The following is a 14,463-nucleotide window of genomic DNA, read 5'->3' on the forward strand; positions in this document are numbered from 1 at the left end:
CGGCCTGTGGTTGTTTTCAGAGATGGGAACATCTTTTATTCTTGTGGTACAATTTTGTTTTCTGTGCTACAAAACTCTCAACCTCTGTAGCACCAGAGGTGCAAAAAAAGTTAACGTACAGCTCTGATTAATATCAAGAACCTAATAAAGATCTAATTCAGAAAAGCTAATACTGCTATTTAAGCCCTTTTGGGACTAAGACTAAACATTTTTTAATTAATAGTTATATCACTTTGAATTCCTTGGCAGTATGAGGGTAATTATCCTGAAATATGAGTAGGCCTATATGATAAAGGGGTTAGTGCTACTAGATACTGTATGTCCCAAAGACAGGTGCAGAAATATAAAAATCTCACCAAACATTTGTTGTGGTTAAAGAAGCCTTTATTTCATTGTGCATCATAACAAAACTGCAAAAGCCAAATGAAGTGATTTTGATTGAATGTGTTACATCATTAAGTCAACATTATGTGTAATAAGTCACAAAGGGATTTAAAAGAGCGATTTTTAAGTCACGCATTTCCAATAATTTTGCTTATAGTTGCCATCTAGTGGCACCCATTAGATTAATTAAGCCACAGCACTATTGGTACGCTAAGTACATTATCTTGCCCTTGTTGCCCTCATTCAGATTTTTGTCAACAAAGCTGACACCGGCTTTCTGGTATACGGTCCAGGCATCAGTGTTGATCAGCAGAACCATGTTTTTGATCTGTGATTCACATCCTTCGTTCAGGTACCATGCGTAGACATCGTTTCCACTGGTTCCAGAGTTGAGATTAATGCTGAGCTTTTTGAAGTCTTCATTCTGAAGCCTTATATTTTCCTGGAAGTTGATGGATACATTAAGAGCAGTAAGAGCTTTGCTCTTATCGGTTGAGCGGCGATACCAGAGGAACACATAGTTTCCACCAGCGCCACGATTGGTGTCTTCATCCACACGAGTGAAGCCCAGATCAAACTTTTGCTTGTCAGAAGAGAAGTCAACAGTTGCTGTGATCTCACAGATGTAGCTCGGCTTCTCTCTTTTCACCCACAGGTAGATGAACTTCCCTCCAACCTTACGGTTCAGATCACAGCCCAGTCTCTCCCAGCCATCCTTTAGAAGAGCAGGTTCTTCTTTGGCATCTTTGCTTACCTCGAGGCTCGTAATGGGAATGTCAGATTCAGTGCTGCCGTAGAAGTACCACAAGACGATGGGATCTCCACCAGCTCCTGCATTCAGATCTCTGTCCACCAGCTCATACCCAGCATCATCCAGACCAGATTTCATTTTATCATTGAATGAAAACTGGATCCTGGTCACAGGTTTCAAGCCACACTCTTTCTTGTACCAAAGAAAGACGCGTTTTTTTCCAGTTCCTTCATTGAGGTCATTATTGATGAGCTGATAACCTTGAGCTCCCAGTATTTCCTCCTCATCCTTAGTGGTGGAGACATTGAGCTTTGTTATAAGATGTGTTGCCATTTTTTTTCTTCGCAGAGGAATTAGGTTAACTTTCTACAAAAAAAGGGAACTTTGTTTATTTATTGCTTGATTACACAATAAGAAAACTATATAAATACTTTATTCACTGTATTCATTTCTGACACGCATAGTTTTTCAAATCTTTGCTATTAAAAAAAATGTTTTAGTGCTAATGTCACAAGCACTTCAGTACTTTTAGAGTAATATATACTCTTCACATACATTTTGGCACATTACATATATTTGCATATATCTACTTCAGAGTATTTAAAGGTATAAAAAAAGTTGACCTAACTCAAAAAAAATAAGGCAACCTATCGCCTTAACTCAACTAGCAACCGACAACTTATAACTTTAGTTCATCTAATGAATAAATGTCAGTCTACTGAGTCTACAAGATCTGTCAGAGCAACCAAAGATGTTTTAGCATTTAGCAATGTTAATCTTTTTTACAATCCTCTTTCCTTTAGACTTATGTTTGTTTCAAAGCCTTCTACATAATACGGGTAGTATTTGCATCTTAAAATTAAAGACAAACATTTATGCTGAAAGACAAATGCATATAACATAATGCAATGAGATGCACATACCTCAGCACACGATTAAATCAGTAAAAATATGAACGCTGATCCACATGAGAGCTAACTGACAGTGACAACAGCAGTAGCAGCGTAAATTAAGCCAGTAAAATTTAAAACAATGATAATATTTTAATAATAATTAACATAAAATGTTTTCAAGCTACAATGCATGCTGGGAACTTTTGTTCAATGTAAAAATGTTTGTTCAGATGACTCAATTTGAAAAGTTGTTGTGAACAAATACTTGAGTATCTAAGTAAGGTAAACTTATTTTTTTTGCTAGCAACATGTTTAGAGTATTTTTGTTCAGTTCACAAAAAAAAATTAAACTGACTTCTACTAAAAATGATTTGTTCAGGCTATTGTTTTTCACATTGGTTAGTAGAACTTTTCGAAAGTTGGATTTTTTACAGAAAATACTATGTTAAAAATTCATTGTAAGAAAAGTCACATTCATCTGAAGTATATAGTGCCGCGCATTGTTTCAAAGCAGCCTCACCTTAATAAACAGGAAAATAACAGTGTTGCAAAATAAATTGGTATACAGTAAGGTCCCATTTGTTAGCATACAGGTGAGTAACTGCATTAGCTATCATGAACTAACCATGATCTATACATTTTAAAGGATTTATTTATTGTCTTTGTTAATGTTAGTTCAAAGTGCATTAATTAATGTTAACAAATACAATTTTTGATTTTAGAAATTTACAATTTCATCTTGAAATTAACATTGACAAATATTAATAATTACTGTGGAAGTATAGGTCATTGTTAGTTCATGTTAAATGTACTTAACTAACAAATTAAACATTATTGTAATGTTCTACCAATTAATCAGATATGAAATACTTAAATTTCAGCTGTAAAGTAGCTCTACAGAAGACAATAGAGTAATTATTCAACTCAATGTTAATTCAACTCAGTTAATTCAATAACAGTGTCAATGCTGCAAAGTTCATCAATTATGAAACAAATTCAATTCAATTCTAAAGCAGCTCTACAGAAGGTAATAGTGTCATTATTCAGCTCAAATCAGTTCAATGTTGATTCAGTTCAGATCAATACATTACCACCTTACCAGTAAATACAGGACCTGTCTTGCTTGTTGAAGAAGACACAGATTTTGGCTGATGATAACAGAACAGATTTTTGAAGAGCTTTTATAGGGCTCTCACTTAGCTCTATTATATAATCTGCTCCTCACACGCCCCGTGCTGGTATATCGTCATTAACCAACTTATTTCTCAACCTAGCTCATGATCAACCATTAACATTGAGAAGTGGTTACAGAAATGTCTTTCTGAGAGTGTAGAAATTTACAGAGCCTTAAAAACGTCCAAACAGGTTAGGTGTGATAATTCCTTATTCCAGTAAAGATGTGGTTTTATGTCTTGTCTAGATCTGGTGCTTTACGTTTCTTTAACCTTTATACAGTACTGATCTTGTTGAATTGGTCGGCAGTTTAAGACAATAATGGGAACAAAGGAACATTCTTACTCGTCCCTTTATTGTACAGAATAAGACTGAACTCTCCATCTTCGCTGACAAGGAAAACATGGCCAAATGTTATTTTAAAGTAAAATAAATCTGCTCTATTCCTGTGTTTGATTTATAATTACCAAATTTTTCTTGTTTTTTTATTATTATTTGTCTGTGCTCCAAGTTAACAGTTAACAGAATTTCATATTGCTTAAATTAAAGTGTATATTTAGTTGATTCGATTTTTCGTGATACACTGGCAATCTCTCCATTTATCCATATTTACCTCATTGTTGAACTCAATGTTTCATATTCATTGTTGTTTGTTTAGCTTTTTGTTGTTGTTGTTGATAATTAAATATTTAATTTGACCTTGCCTAAATTAGAATAGTTTGACTATTAGTTAATTGTTATAACTTAACACTTTCAAGAGTTAAAAACAAAAGAGAAACTCTTTAACTTTAAGAATAATAGAGAGATTTAAGAAGCCAGATAGTTTGAATTAAACAGTAGGGAAAAGTATATGCCAGACAATAGAGCTTTTATGTATAAACATTTAACAGTATAAAATGAAATCCATATTCCAGTGTGTTTTCTATATATAGTCAAGTCAGGTCAAGTCACCTTTATTTATATAGCGCTTTTAACAATACAGATTGTGTCAAAGCACTTAACAGTATCAAAGTGGAGGATAGGGTGTCAGTAATGTATAAAAATAAGATTAAACACTCAATTTTCAGTTAAGACATTTCATTATTGAATTCAGAGATGTCATTGTCTAGCTCAGTTTAGTTTAAATAGAATCTGCGAAATCAAATTGACGATAATCACTAGAAATTAAGTGACACAAATATAATGTCACAGACTAGGTAATTAGAATCAGTGAAATTCATAGGAATTGGTCACATTCTTTTAAACGACATACAGTCATGGCCAAAAATATCGGCACCCTTGGTAAATATGATCAAAGAAGGCTGTGAAAATGAATCAGCATTGTTAATTCTTTTGATCTTTTATTTAAAAAATTCACAAAAATCTAACCTTTCATTGGATAATAAGAATTTTAAATGGGGGGGAAATATCATTATGAAATAAATGTTTTTCTCTAATACACATTGACCACAATTAACAGCACACTTTTATTCAATACTTTTTGAAACCTCCATTTGCCAGTTTAACAGCTCTAAATTTTATCCTATAATGCCTGATGAGGTTAAAGAACACCTGACAAGAGATCAGAGACCATTCCTTCATCCAGAATCACTCCAGATCCTTTAGATTCACAGCTCCATGATGGTGCTTCTTCTCTTCAGTTCACCTCACTCATTTTCTACAGGGTTCAGGTCAGAGGACTGGAATGGCCAGCAGAAGCTTGGTTTTGTGCTCAGTGACCCATTTTTGTGTTGTTTTTGAGGTTTGTGTTTGGATTATTGAACGGTTGGAAGATCCAAACATGGCCCATTATAAGATTTCTAACAGAGTCAGTCACTTATTGATTTTTTTATCTGTTGGTATTTGATAGAATCCATGATGCCATGTGTCTAAACAAGATCTCCAGGACCTCCAGCAGAAATATAGGCCCACAACATCAAAAATACAGCAGTATATTTCATTGTTTTATCCCTGTGTTCACCAAACCCATCTTGACTGTTTGCTGCTAAAAAGCTCATTTTTTAGTTTCATCTGACCATAGAAGCCAGTCCCATTTGAAGTGCCAGTCCTGTCTGATAACTGAATATGCTGGAGTTTGTTTTTGGATGAGCTAGGAGAATTTTTCTTGAAATCCTCCCAAACAACATGTGGTGATGTAGGGGATGTTTGATAATATTTTTTTTAAGGTTTTCTGACCCCGAGACTCAACTATTTTCTGCAATTCTCCAGCTGTGATCCTTGAAGAGTCTTTAGCCACTCAAACGCTCCTTCTCACCGTGCATTAGGACGATATAGACACACGTCCTCTTCCAGGCAGTTTCATTACATTTTCTGTTGATTGGAAATTCATCATTATTGCCCTGATGGTGGAAATGAAAATTTTCACCGCTCTAGCTCTTTTCTTAAAGCCACTTCACTAATTTGTGAAGCTCATTTATCTTTTGCTGCACATGAGAAATATATTCTTTGTTTTTTCTCATTGTGATGGATGATTAAGGGAATTTGGGCTTTGTTTTCCCTCCTATTTATATTTCTGTCAAGTCAAGTTATATTTATTTATATAGTGCTTTTAACAATGTAAATTGTGTCAAAGCAACTGCACAATATCAAAAAAAAAAGGAAAATAGTGTGTCAATAATGTAAAATGAAAAGATTAAAAAAAGATTTTCAGTTAAAGGCATTTCATTATTGAATTTCTGTGAAACAGGAAGCCATGGCTGGATAATTTCATGTTCATAATCACCCTGGAGTGCTCAAAATTGTGAATATGAATGGGAATATACTACAGAGATATTTTACTTTCTAGGGATGCCAGTAATTGTGGCCAATGTGTATTAGAGAAAAACATTTATTTCATAATGATATTTCCCCTATTTTAAATCCTTATTATTCAATGAAAGGTTAGATTTTTGTAATTTCTTTTAATAAAAGATCAAAAGGATTAACAATGCAGATTAATTTTCACAGCCTTCTTTGATCATATTTACCAAGGATGCTGATATTTTTGGCCATGACTGTATATTAAAATATTAGATGATAAAACCACCTGTATTTCATGCAATGAACTGAATAATTTCAATTTATCTCACTCTATATGTTGTCAGGTCAGGAAAGACTTACACAAAACCTTTACTTGCACAGCTCATACCAACTGGCCTCCATTACACTCATACCTAAACCTCAGGTCCCATCAAGGTCACGGCACTCATGTGTCTGGTTTTGCTCCAAGCAGGACCTGACTCGGCAACAACCGGCACGGGAGATGGGCACACTAATGACGCTAAAGACCATAGCCTCTACTGTCAGTCACTAGTCCGGTTTACATGTACAGCAGGTTCACATGTACAACACTTACTAGCTGGCCTCCATTGCATGAACAGAAGGGCTCATTTACATTTTTTCAATGGGAAATATTTTTTTTGTTTTACATCTATAGACAGATGACATAGAGAAAGAAAGATTAAGAACAAGCCATTAGCCAACACTATTACAGTTTTGATGGAAAGTCCTAAACAATACAGTAAATTGTTATCTGATCTGTCGCATGCTACTGTAACCAACGCTGAGCACAGCAGGTTTCAGATGTTAAAAAAATATTACCCGGAATTCGGAGCTATTCAGCTAATTTAGCAAAAATTAAGTTCCTAAAACACATTTTAATTAAAACTGATATCAAAGCTGAATCATAGTAACAGACACCGCATAGTAACAGTAACGACACATTCTAAAGCCTTTATTATACCTGATAATGGAATTTTGTGAATCACTAAAGCACCTAATCACACAAAACCATTTAGAAAACTCAGAGGGACATGACAATTATCTTTATCGTTTCTATAAACAGTAAACAAAAGAACACTAATAAAAAAAAAGAAATAATAATTATTTCCGTATTTCATTTTGGTCCAAACCGATAAATAGCATTTACTGTACATTTGCATGCTAAAACCAAATGAACAAATTAAGCAAAAGAACTTATGCAGAACTAATTTCTCATTTCATTTTCTTTGTCAGTCAGCAAATTCCTTTAGTTTTACTGTAGACAGTTGTCATCTGATCTGTCACATACTGTACCAGGTTTTGCAATAATAATCAGATATTAAGAGCTGTTCAGTTTATCAATCTAAAACATTTAATACAATCTGATTTGGCAGTTCAATGCTATATAGCATAAAGGTAACACATTTTCAATTGGTGTGTCATAAAGAAACATTTACCTCTCACTATATCAAGTTTGAACAAACAGACAGATATCACTTATGATACATTTGCATGCGGAATATAAATAAACCAGCAACAACAACAAAAAAGCAGTACCAATTTAACTTGCTTCATTTTTACTTTTTGTCTAGTGGAAACATACTTATTGTTTTACTGTAGACAAATTACCAGATGACACAGAAAGAGAAAGAAAATCAAGAAAATCAAAAAAGAAAGAAAGAACAACATCACAGTTTTGAGAAAGGTCATGAGGAATATGTTGTGGAAAAACCATGTGCTGATTTTGGAATGAATTTAACTTGAGAACAGCAGGTTTCAAATGTTTAAAAAATGATCAGTATCAGTATCTATTCAGTTTATCAATCTAAAAAAAATCACTTCCTAAAAGACCAATCCATTTTGCAAAGCACTTGTGCTAAACAGCAGGGGTGCCGGAGCCTATCTCAGCATCTTGGGCCATTGGCAAGCTGCGCTACCATACCACTCCATTCTAAAGCACTTACACAAATTAATATGACAGCTCCAAGACAGTTCAAGCCTATATAAATGGTTTTGTAATTGTGCCTATTTCTACAGTATGTGTGCAAGGGGATATTTCAAATGTGCACAAAAAGGTATTTGCTTTTGCATAGAATTGAACTTTTTCTGTTATATCTATTATTTCTGTGTTTTGGTTCATTTTTTGTAAGCAATCTAGATGTACTGTTGTAGTAGATATCTTATTAGTGCCTGATTCTTTTTGGACACAAGACTTTTATTAATTAATAAAGTGCTTGAGACTGTGCACACTATTTTGGTGCCTTCAGCCAGTCAGCGTTGCCAGGATGCCTTATGCTTCTATAACCTCTTGTCAAATGACAGACAGTAAAAGACAGATTAAAACAAGCCATTAAAGCCAACACTGTCACAGATTTGATGAAAAGTCAAGAACAATAAGTTGTCAAAAAGGGCATTAAATCTGCCACAAACCATTTTTAGTGGGAAATACTTTTTTTTGTATACAGATGTCACAGAAATAAAAATAAATTAAGAAATGACAACAACATCACATTTTGATGGAAAGTCCTAAGCAATACAGTAAATTGTCATCTGATCTGCCACATGCTATTGTAACTTACGCTGAGCACAGCAGGTTTCAGATGTTATAAAAATATTATCCGGAATTCAGTGCTGATAAATTTATCAACCTAAAATATTTCACTTCCTAAAAACAATTTTAAACAAATCCAGAAGCTGGACACTGGATACCTCCTATTAGCCCTTAGTATAAAACAGCTGATCAATAGATCAGTAAAGGAGATACATGAAACCATTCAAAAAGACTATAAATTAAACAGAATGTCCCTTAATTAAACGGCTCCATACAGAGTATAGCTATTGGGCCTACAAATCATGAAGACCTTGATAAGCATATTCAGACTTTAATATTATTAGCAGATGCCACTCATGGGGAGCAGGTGTTGCTCTGTCATGTCTACCAGAGTAACAGTGATAAAAGATGACAGTGACATCTGAAGAGCTCAAGCTCAGTCAAGTGTCGCCCTTCACCAGATATCTGTGCCTTTCGGGGGAACAGATGGAAAAGATTTCTGGATTGTCTGGATTGCAAGGTGATTAGATGTAATTTTAATCTAACTCTCACTTTCTTCTTAAAAGTAGACATCTTCTCCGAATAATATTCATAGCTGCCTCAATTTTGCAACCTAAGCCCAGATCAGTTTTTCAAATTAGAAAGAATATTAATAATATTTTTTACATAATCTCAGGGATATTGTCTCTCACAAAGGGCTCATGTAATATGGTATGTACAACAAGTGTGTCCCACTTAAAAAGGCACATTGTTTAAGCTCCCTTTTGAACACAACTATACCAGGTTAGTGTTTTTAATATTGATAATATTATATACTTAATATATTAAGTAGCAATAATGCCAAGAGATACTTTTTTTCTCAGAAAAGCTTTAATTTCCTAATTATAATGTCATACAAGAACTTTTCTGGAATGCACATACAAGAAGGATATGAAGCCTTTGAATTCATTTGTATTCATAAATCACTATTATTTGTTTTGTAGTGTGCATGCATAACATACTATGTCCCAAGGTACACAAATGTCACAAAAATCTCACCAGAGCATTTGTTGTAATGTCAGCTTTATTTCATAATGCATTATCACATAAAAACAAAAGCCAAATGTGTGTGGTTGAGAGTTTTACAACAGCCACAGTCACAATATGCTTTAAAGAAGAGACTTTTATAAATCACACATTAAAATTTCCAAACAAGTGTGCTCATAGTTGCAATATACAGTTAGATTATTGAAAAAGATACCATGATGGAAGTATATATTTTTGTGTTTTTTACTTGAATGCTATGTAAATTTTCCAGCCCTTGTTGTCGTCATTGAGATTTATTTCGACAATGTTAATGCCAGCTTTCTGATACTCCTTCCAGGCATCAGGGTTGATCAGTAGAACCATGGCTTGGATCTGTGATTCGCATCCTTCTTTCCTGTACCATGCATAGACATTGTTTCCACCGGTTCCTTCATTGAGATTAACATTGAGCATTTTAAAGCCTGAAGCTTCCCTTCCTCCAGGAGGGAGGTGGATATGTTAAGAGCAGTAAGAGCTTTGCTCTTATCGGTTCAGCGGCGATACCATAGGAAGACATAGTTTCCACCAGCACCGCGATTGATGTCTTCATCCACACGAGTGAAGCCCAGATCAAACAGGTGCTTGTCAGAAGAGAAGTCAACAGTTGCTGTGATATTAAACCTATGAAAATGGTTTTCATCACTTTACAATGTCGCAATGAATTTTGCAGTAACTCCTGACATAGACTTTTCACAAGCTTTTACAATTTACTGCTCTACCTTTGTGCTCGAGTCTTTTACAGTGTCTCGAGCATGACACGCCGTAGAGTTAGGTTTAGTGGTAGGATCAGGGTTAGTACCTAGTTATTGAAATTACTATAATAAGTATATAGTATGTACATGAGTAGCAGGACCGTAAAATAAAGTGCTATCGTTGAATGTTTGTAACACACATTGTATAGCTTTTCACTTGTTTGCAGCTCGCAGAACACTGTAGAGATCTCCAAAAGAGCTTTTCACCCAGCTGATGTTGTCCCAAATTTCTTTTCAGTTTTAATTCCTAATTTTAAAATTAAATTTGTCTCATGATTAATTGTCTCATGTCCGCCCGTTTTACTTTCGCTTTTAGGCTTTTATTCACAGAGCTAGTGCAAGACGAGCATTTGTGGTTAAAAAATAAATATATTTTTATTTATTTTAGAAATTGACCAATCGTTTTGCTAGTAAGACCCTTATTCCCCAACTGGGATTGTGTAGAGCCCTTTAAAACTGCAGTTTGGACCTTCAACCCATAGGCCACTATTGAAGTCTATTATATGGAGAAAAATCCTGGAATGTTTTCCTCAAAAACCCTAATTTCTAAACTAAAGAAAGACAGACAAGAATGTCTTGGGTGACATGGGGGTGAGTAAATTATCAGGAAATTTTCATTCAGGATTGAACTAATCCTTTAAGCTGGCCTAAATATCATAAAGACCTTGACTGACATATTCAACCAATAATATTAATGGTAGAAGTCACACATGGGGAGCAGGCCTAAACAACAGTCACAAAAAATGTTGCTGACATCTGAAGCGCTCAAGCTCAGTCAAGTGTTGCCCTCCAACAGATATCTGCGCCTCCAAAAGTCTCAGGGCTTCCTCTCAGGGGAACACAGAGAAACACTTCCTCCGGCTGTGTTAGAGAGTTAGAGTCCTGATTGCAAATGTGATGTAGTTATTGAATGTAATCTCAATCCAACTCTCCCTACTCTTCTTAGAAGTACTGAACCCAAGCCCAGATCAGTTTTTAACTATATTTCAACTGGATACAGTACGATACACATAATCTCATGCAGGGTTACTGAAGTCTAAATTGTGCAAGAGAAACAAAACCCTACAAAAACCTCTCAGGATCTAATATATGTAACATGTGTTTAATATTTTGAAAGGCACATTCTTTGACCAAAGGAAGCCTTGAAGAAAAACTTTTCCACTAAAAATTAGCATGACTATACTTCTTTTTCAGCTGGTCCTTTGTCCGAAAGAAATGGTTAACAAAGTATCAAAATATCAAGAATGAACAAACATTCTCAGTTGTTTTCAATGCATATTGCACAAGACCATTAAAGACTTTTTTTTAATTTTTTTTTTACTATTTACTCTTTTCTTTTTTATGGTTGTCAGGACATCAAAGAGATCTTCCCTTTTTAACATGAAGCCATGAGCTATGATTTGCTAGCTGCTACTGCTAGTCAATGGCATGCTGTATTTGTGGGAGTGACATTTTCATTCTTGAGAGTTTATGATATCTGTGTAGTGCAGGATGAGTCTTGAATATCTTGGTCTGTTTTATAGAAGAGAACATAAAGGTGTATATCTGCTCAAATATAAATTTCATCCACATTAAGAAATTACAGATGACTCAAAGCCAACAAATATAAACTAAAAAGCAAAAAAAAAAAAAACACAAAAACGATTAATTATTTGTTTATTCATATTTCAAACTTACTAAAGACACATATAAAAGTGATTTACAAAAACAGCACAAACAATCAAGACACAAATCCAAGCATTCAAATAGCATTTTTGAAACATTATACAATAAAGGGATAGATGAAAATTCTGTCATTAATTACTCATGTCATTTCAAACCCATAAGAACTTTGTTCAGCTTCAGAACAGAAATTAAGATATTTTTGATGAAATCCAAGAGCTTTCTGACCCTGCATATACAGCAACGCAACTGACGTGTTCCCAGACATCGTTGAATAGTTCATGTGACATCAGTGGTTCAACCTTAAATTTATGAAGCTAAGAGAATACTTTTTATGCGCAAAGACAACAAAAATAATGACTTTATTCAACAATTTCTTCTCTTCTCTGTCAGTCTTCGCATGTTCGTGACATTACCATGCATGCATGTGGTGCTGCTGACGCAGGAGCCAGCGTTCTGCAGTAGTACCCAGAAAAAAAATATTCTCGCTTCATATAATTAAGAATTAACCACTGATGCCACATGGATTATTTTAATTATGTCCTTACTACCTTTCTTGGCCTTGAACGTGTCAGTTGCTTTGCTGTCTATGGAGAAAGCTAGACAGAAAGCTATTGGATTTCATCAAAAATGTCTTAATTTGTGTTCCAAAGATGAAAGAAAGGTCTTACGGATTTGTAACAACATGAGGATGAGTAATTAATGACAGAATTTTCATTTTTGGGTGAACTAACCCCTTAATGAGCACAATGAAAGAATCTTTATTTTTCATCTTATAGCTCTAAAAACGTTTTAAAGTAGTTTCAGTATTTTTTTTTTCTTATTTACATTACAGCCAGGTGCTACATGTCAGGGACTCCCCAGATCTGTCCTGTCTGTTTGGGAGAGACTTGAGATACTCTAGATGGCGAATAGCATCTTCTTGGTTGTGCCTTACATAGTACACTAAATAGGATATAACCATTGTAAACCAGCCAAACATTGTTATTAGCATAACAACGTCAGTGGTCCTCCGGAGTGCTGCACAGAAGTCAAGATCAGTCGCTACCAGGATGAAGGGCATACCTTGAGCTCCCAACTCCTCAGGTTCAGAAGTGTTGCACACCACCTCAGCAAGGGAGGAGGGATCTAAGAGCAGCTGTGGCATAGCCAGCTGCAGACGGCAGTCGCACAGCCAGGGGTTATGAGAGAGGTTAGTCTGAGCTCTGAGGTCACCAAATGCCTCGGGGTCCAGTGTCTCCAGTAGGTTAAAAGAAAGGTCCAGGCTGCTTAACGAGTCTGCTTGGTCTCGAAAGGCTCCAGGCTCCAGATGGACCAACCTGTTGTGGGAAAGATCTAGTTTGAACAGCAGTGGGAGTCCTATAAATGAATCAGATGATATGGTAAGAAGCAGGTTGTTGTCTAGGTATAGATGTTGTGTGTTGTTCGGAAGGCCATGTGGCACCGCTATTAAGTTCATGTTGCTACAACGGACCATCAGCCCACCGTCGACACTCTCCGAGCAGAAGCAGCTCTCTGGGCATTCTGCATGGTGGGACTCTGACATACACACATCCAAGATGGGCAGAAGAAGCATGAAAGTGAGAGAAAGGCAGCTGGCCACAGCACGACCCTCCCAGAGGAAGCTGAACATCAGGAGGAGGAAAAGCACACCAGCTCAAGCCTCCAAAAACAAAAAGGAAACAGGAAGAAAACAACAAGTCATTACAACTGACACCCTGCTATCATTATTCTTGCTGATTGCGGAGCTATTTTGAGGATAAATGGGCACTTGTTAGGTTAATTACTATCAAGCAACTGCTGATTTTGTTAAGACACACACTTGCCTATATTTTTCAGATGTACAGGAATAATAAATAATAACAAAACGATCGGTACACATCTGATTAGATTATTTGCTTTGTTCAATGTATCATTCTTTGACAGTCCAATAATTATATCATTCATTATCTCTATACAAATACTAATTAAGTCAGTGTATGTATATATATATATATGTGTGTGTGTGTGTGTGTGTGTGTGTGTGTGTGTGTGTGTGTAATCTATATATTTATCTATTTGGCTATATTATTTTTTTATATTCAATAAATATGTTTTAATTAGTTTAGGAACTTAATAGGAAAAGGGCTACTTACCTGACAGAAAAGATGAAAACTCGCTTTATAAATGCTGGTGGTTTGAAAGCATAAACACATGTTGTATTTATATTGTAGAGATTATTTCTATCAATTTTCCTTTGAAAATTTGCTCACCCGTTGTTGTTTATTCACTAATATCCTCCTAGCGTCGGGATATGAACGTTTCTTCATTACCCAAATTCGCCTGTGATGTTTACAAAATGTCCATGATTCATTCACAGATTAAAAGGGTACAAATTCATTCCTGTCGTGAGGACCAACTTCACCGCGGAGAAGCCTCTCAGTTCTGGTGATTTGGGAACTCTCTCATACACAACATTAACTACAGATGGCGCTATGCGAAAGATTGATTTTT

General features: G+C 35.3%; 2 protein-coding genes across 2 annotated transcripts; both read right to left on the reverse strand.

Moving 5' to 3' along the window:
- Positions 1-368: 368 nt before the first annotated feature.
- On the reverse strand, positions 369-3,178 carry LOC306866269 (uncharacterized protein). Its single transcript, XM_079411362.1, has 2 exons — positions 3,128-3,178; positions 369-1,501 (listed from the first exon to the last, which is right to left on the reverse strand). Exon 2 carries the CDS (start codon positions 1,466-1,468, stop codon positions 584-586), a length of 885 nt encoding a protein of 294 aa, XP_079267488.1. The 5' UTR covers positions 1,469-1,501; positions 3,128-3,178; the 3' UTR covers positions 369-583.
- A 9,621-nt stretch (positions 3,179-12,799) lies between these two features.
- On the reverse strand, positions 12,800-13,603 carry lrrc3cb (leucine rich repeat containing 3Cb; the record flags this gene model as incomplete). The annotated part of the gene is made up of 1 exon (XM_079414683.1): positions 12,800-13,603. The coding sequence occupies one exon, from the start codon at positions 13,601-13,603 to the stop codon at positions 12,800-12,802; it is 804 nt and encodes a 267-aa protein (XP_079270809.1).
- Between the last annotated feature and the right edge of the window lie 860 nt (positions 13,604-14,463).

The sequence above is a fragment of the Barbus barbus genome (assembly GCF_936440315.1).
Source record: "Barbus barbus genome assembly, chromosome: 4".
Classification (NCBI taxonomy): domain Eukaryota; kingdom Metazoa; phylum Chordata; class Actinopteri; order Cypriniformes; family Cyprinidae; genus Barbus; species Barbus barbus.

Coding starts and splice junctions, on each gene's coding strand:
- LOC306866269 (XM_079411362.1), bottom strand. CDS start 1,468: ATGGCAACACATCTTATAACAAAGCTCAATGTCTCCACCACTAAGGAT.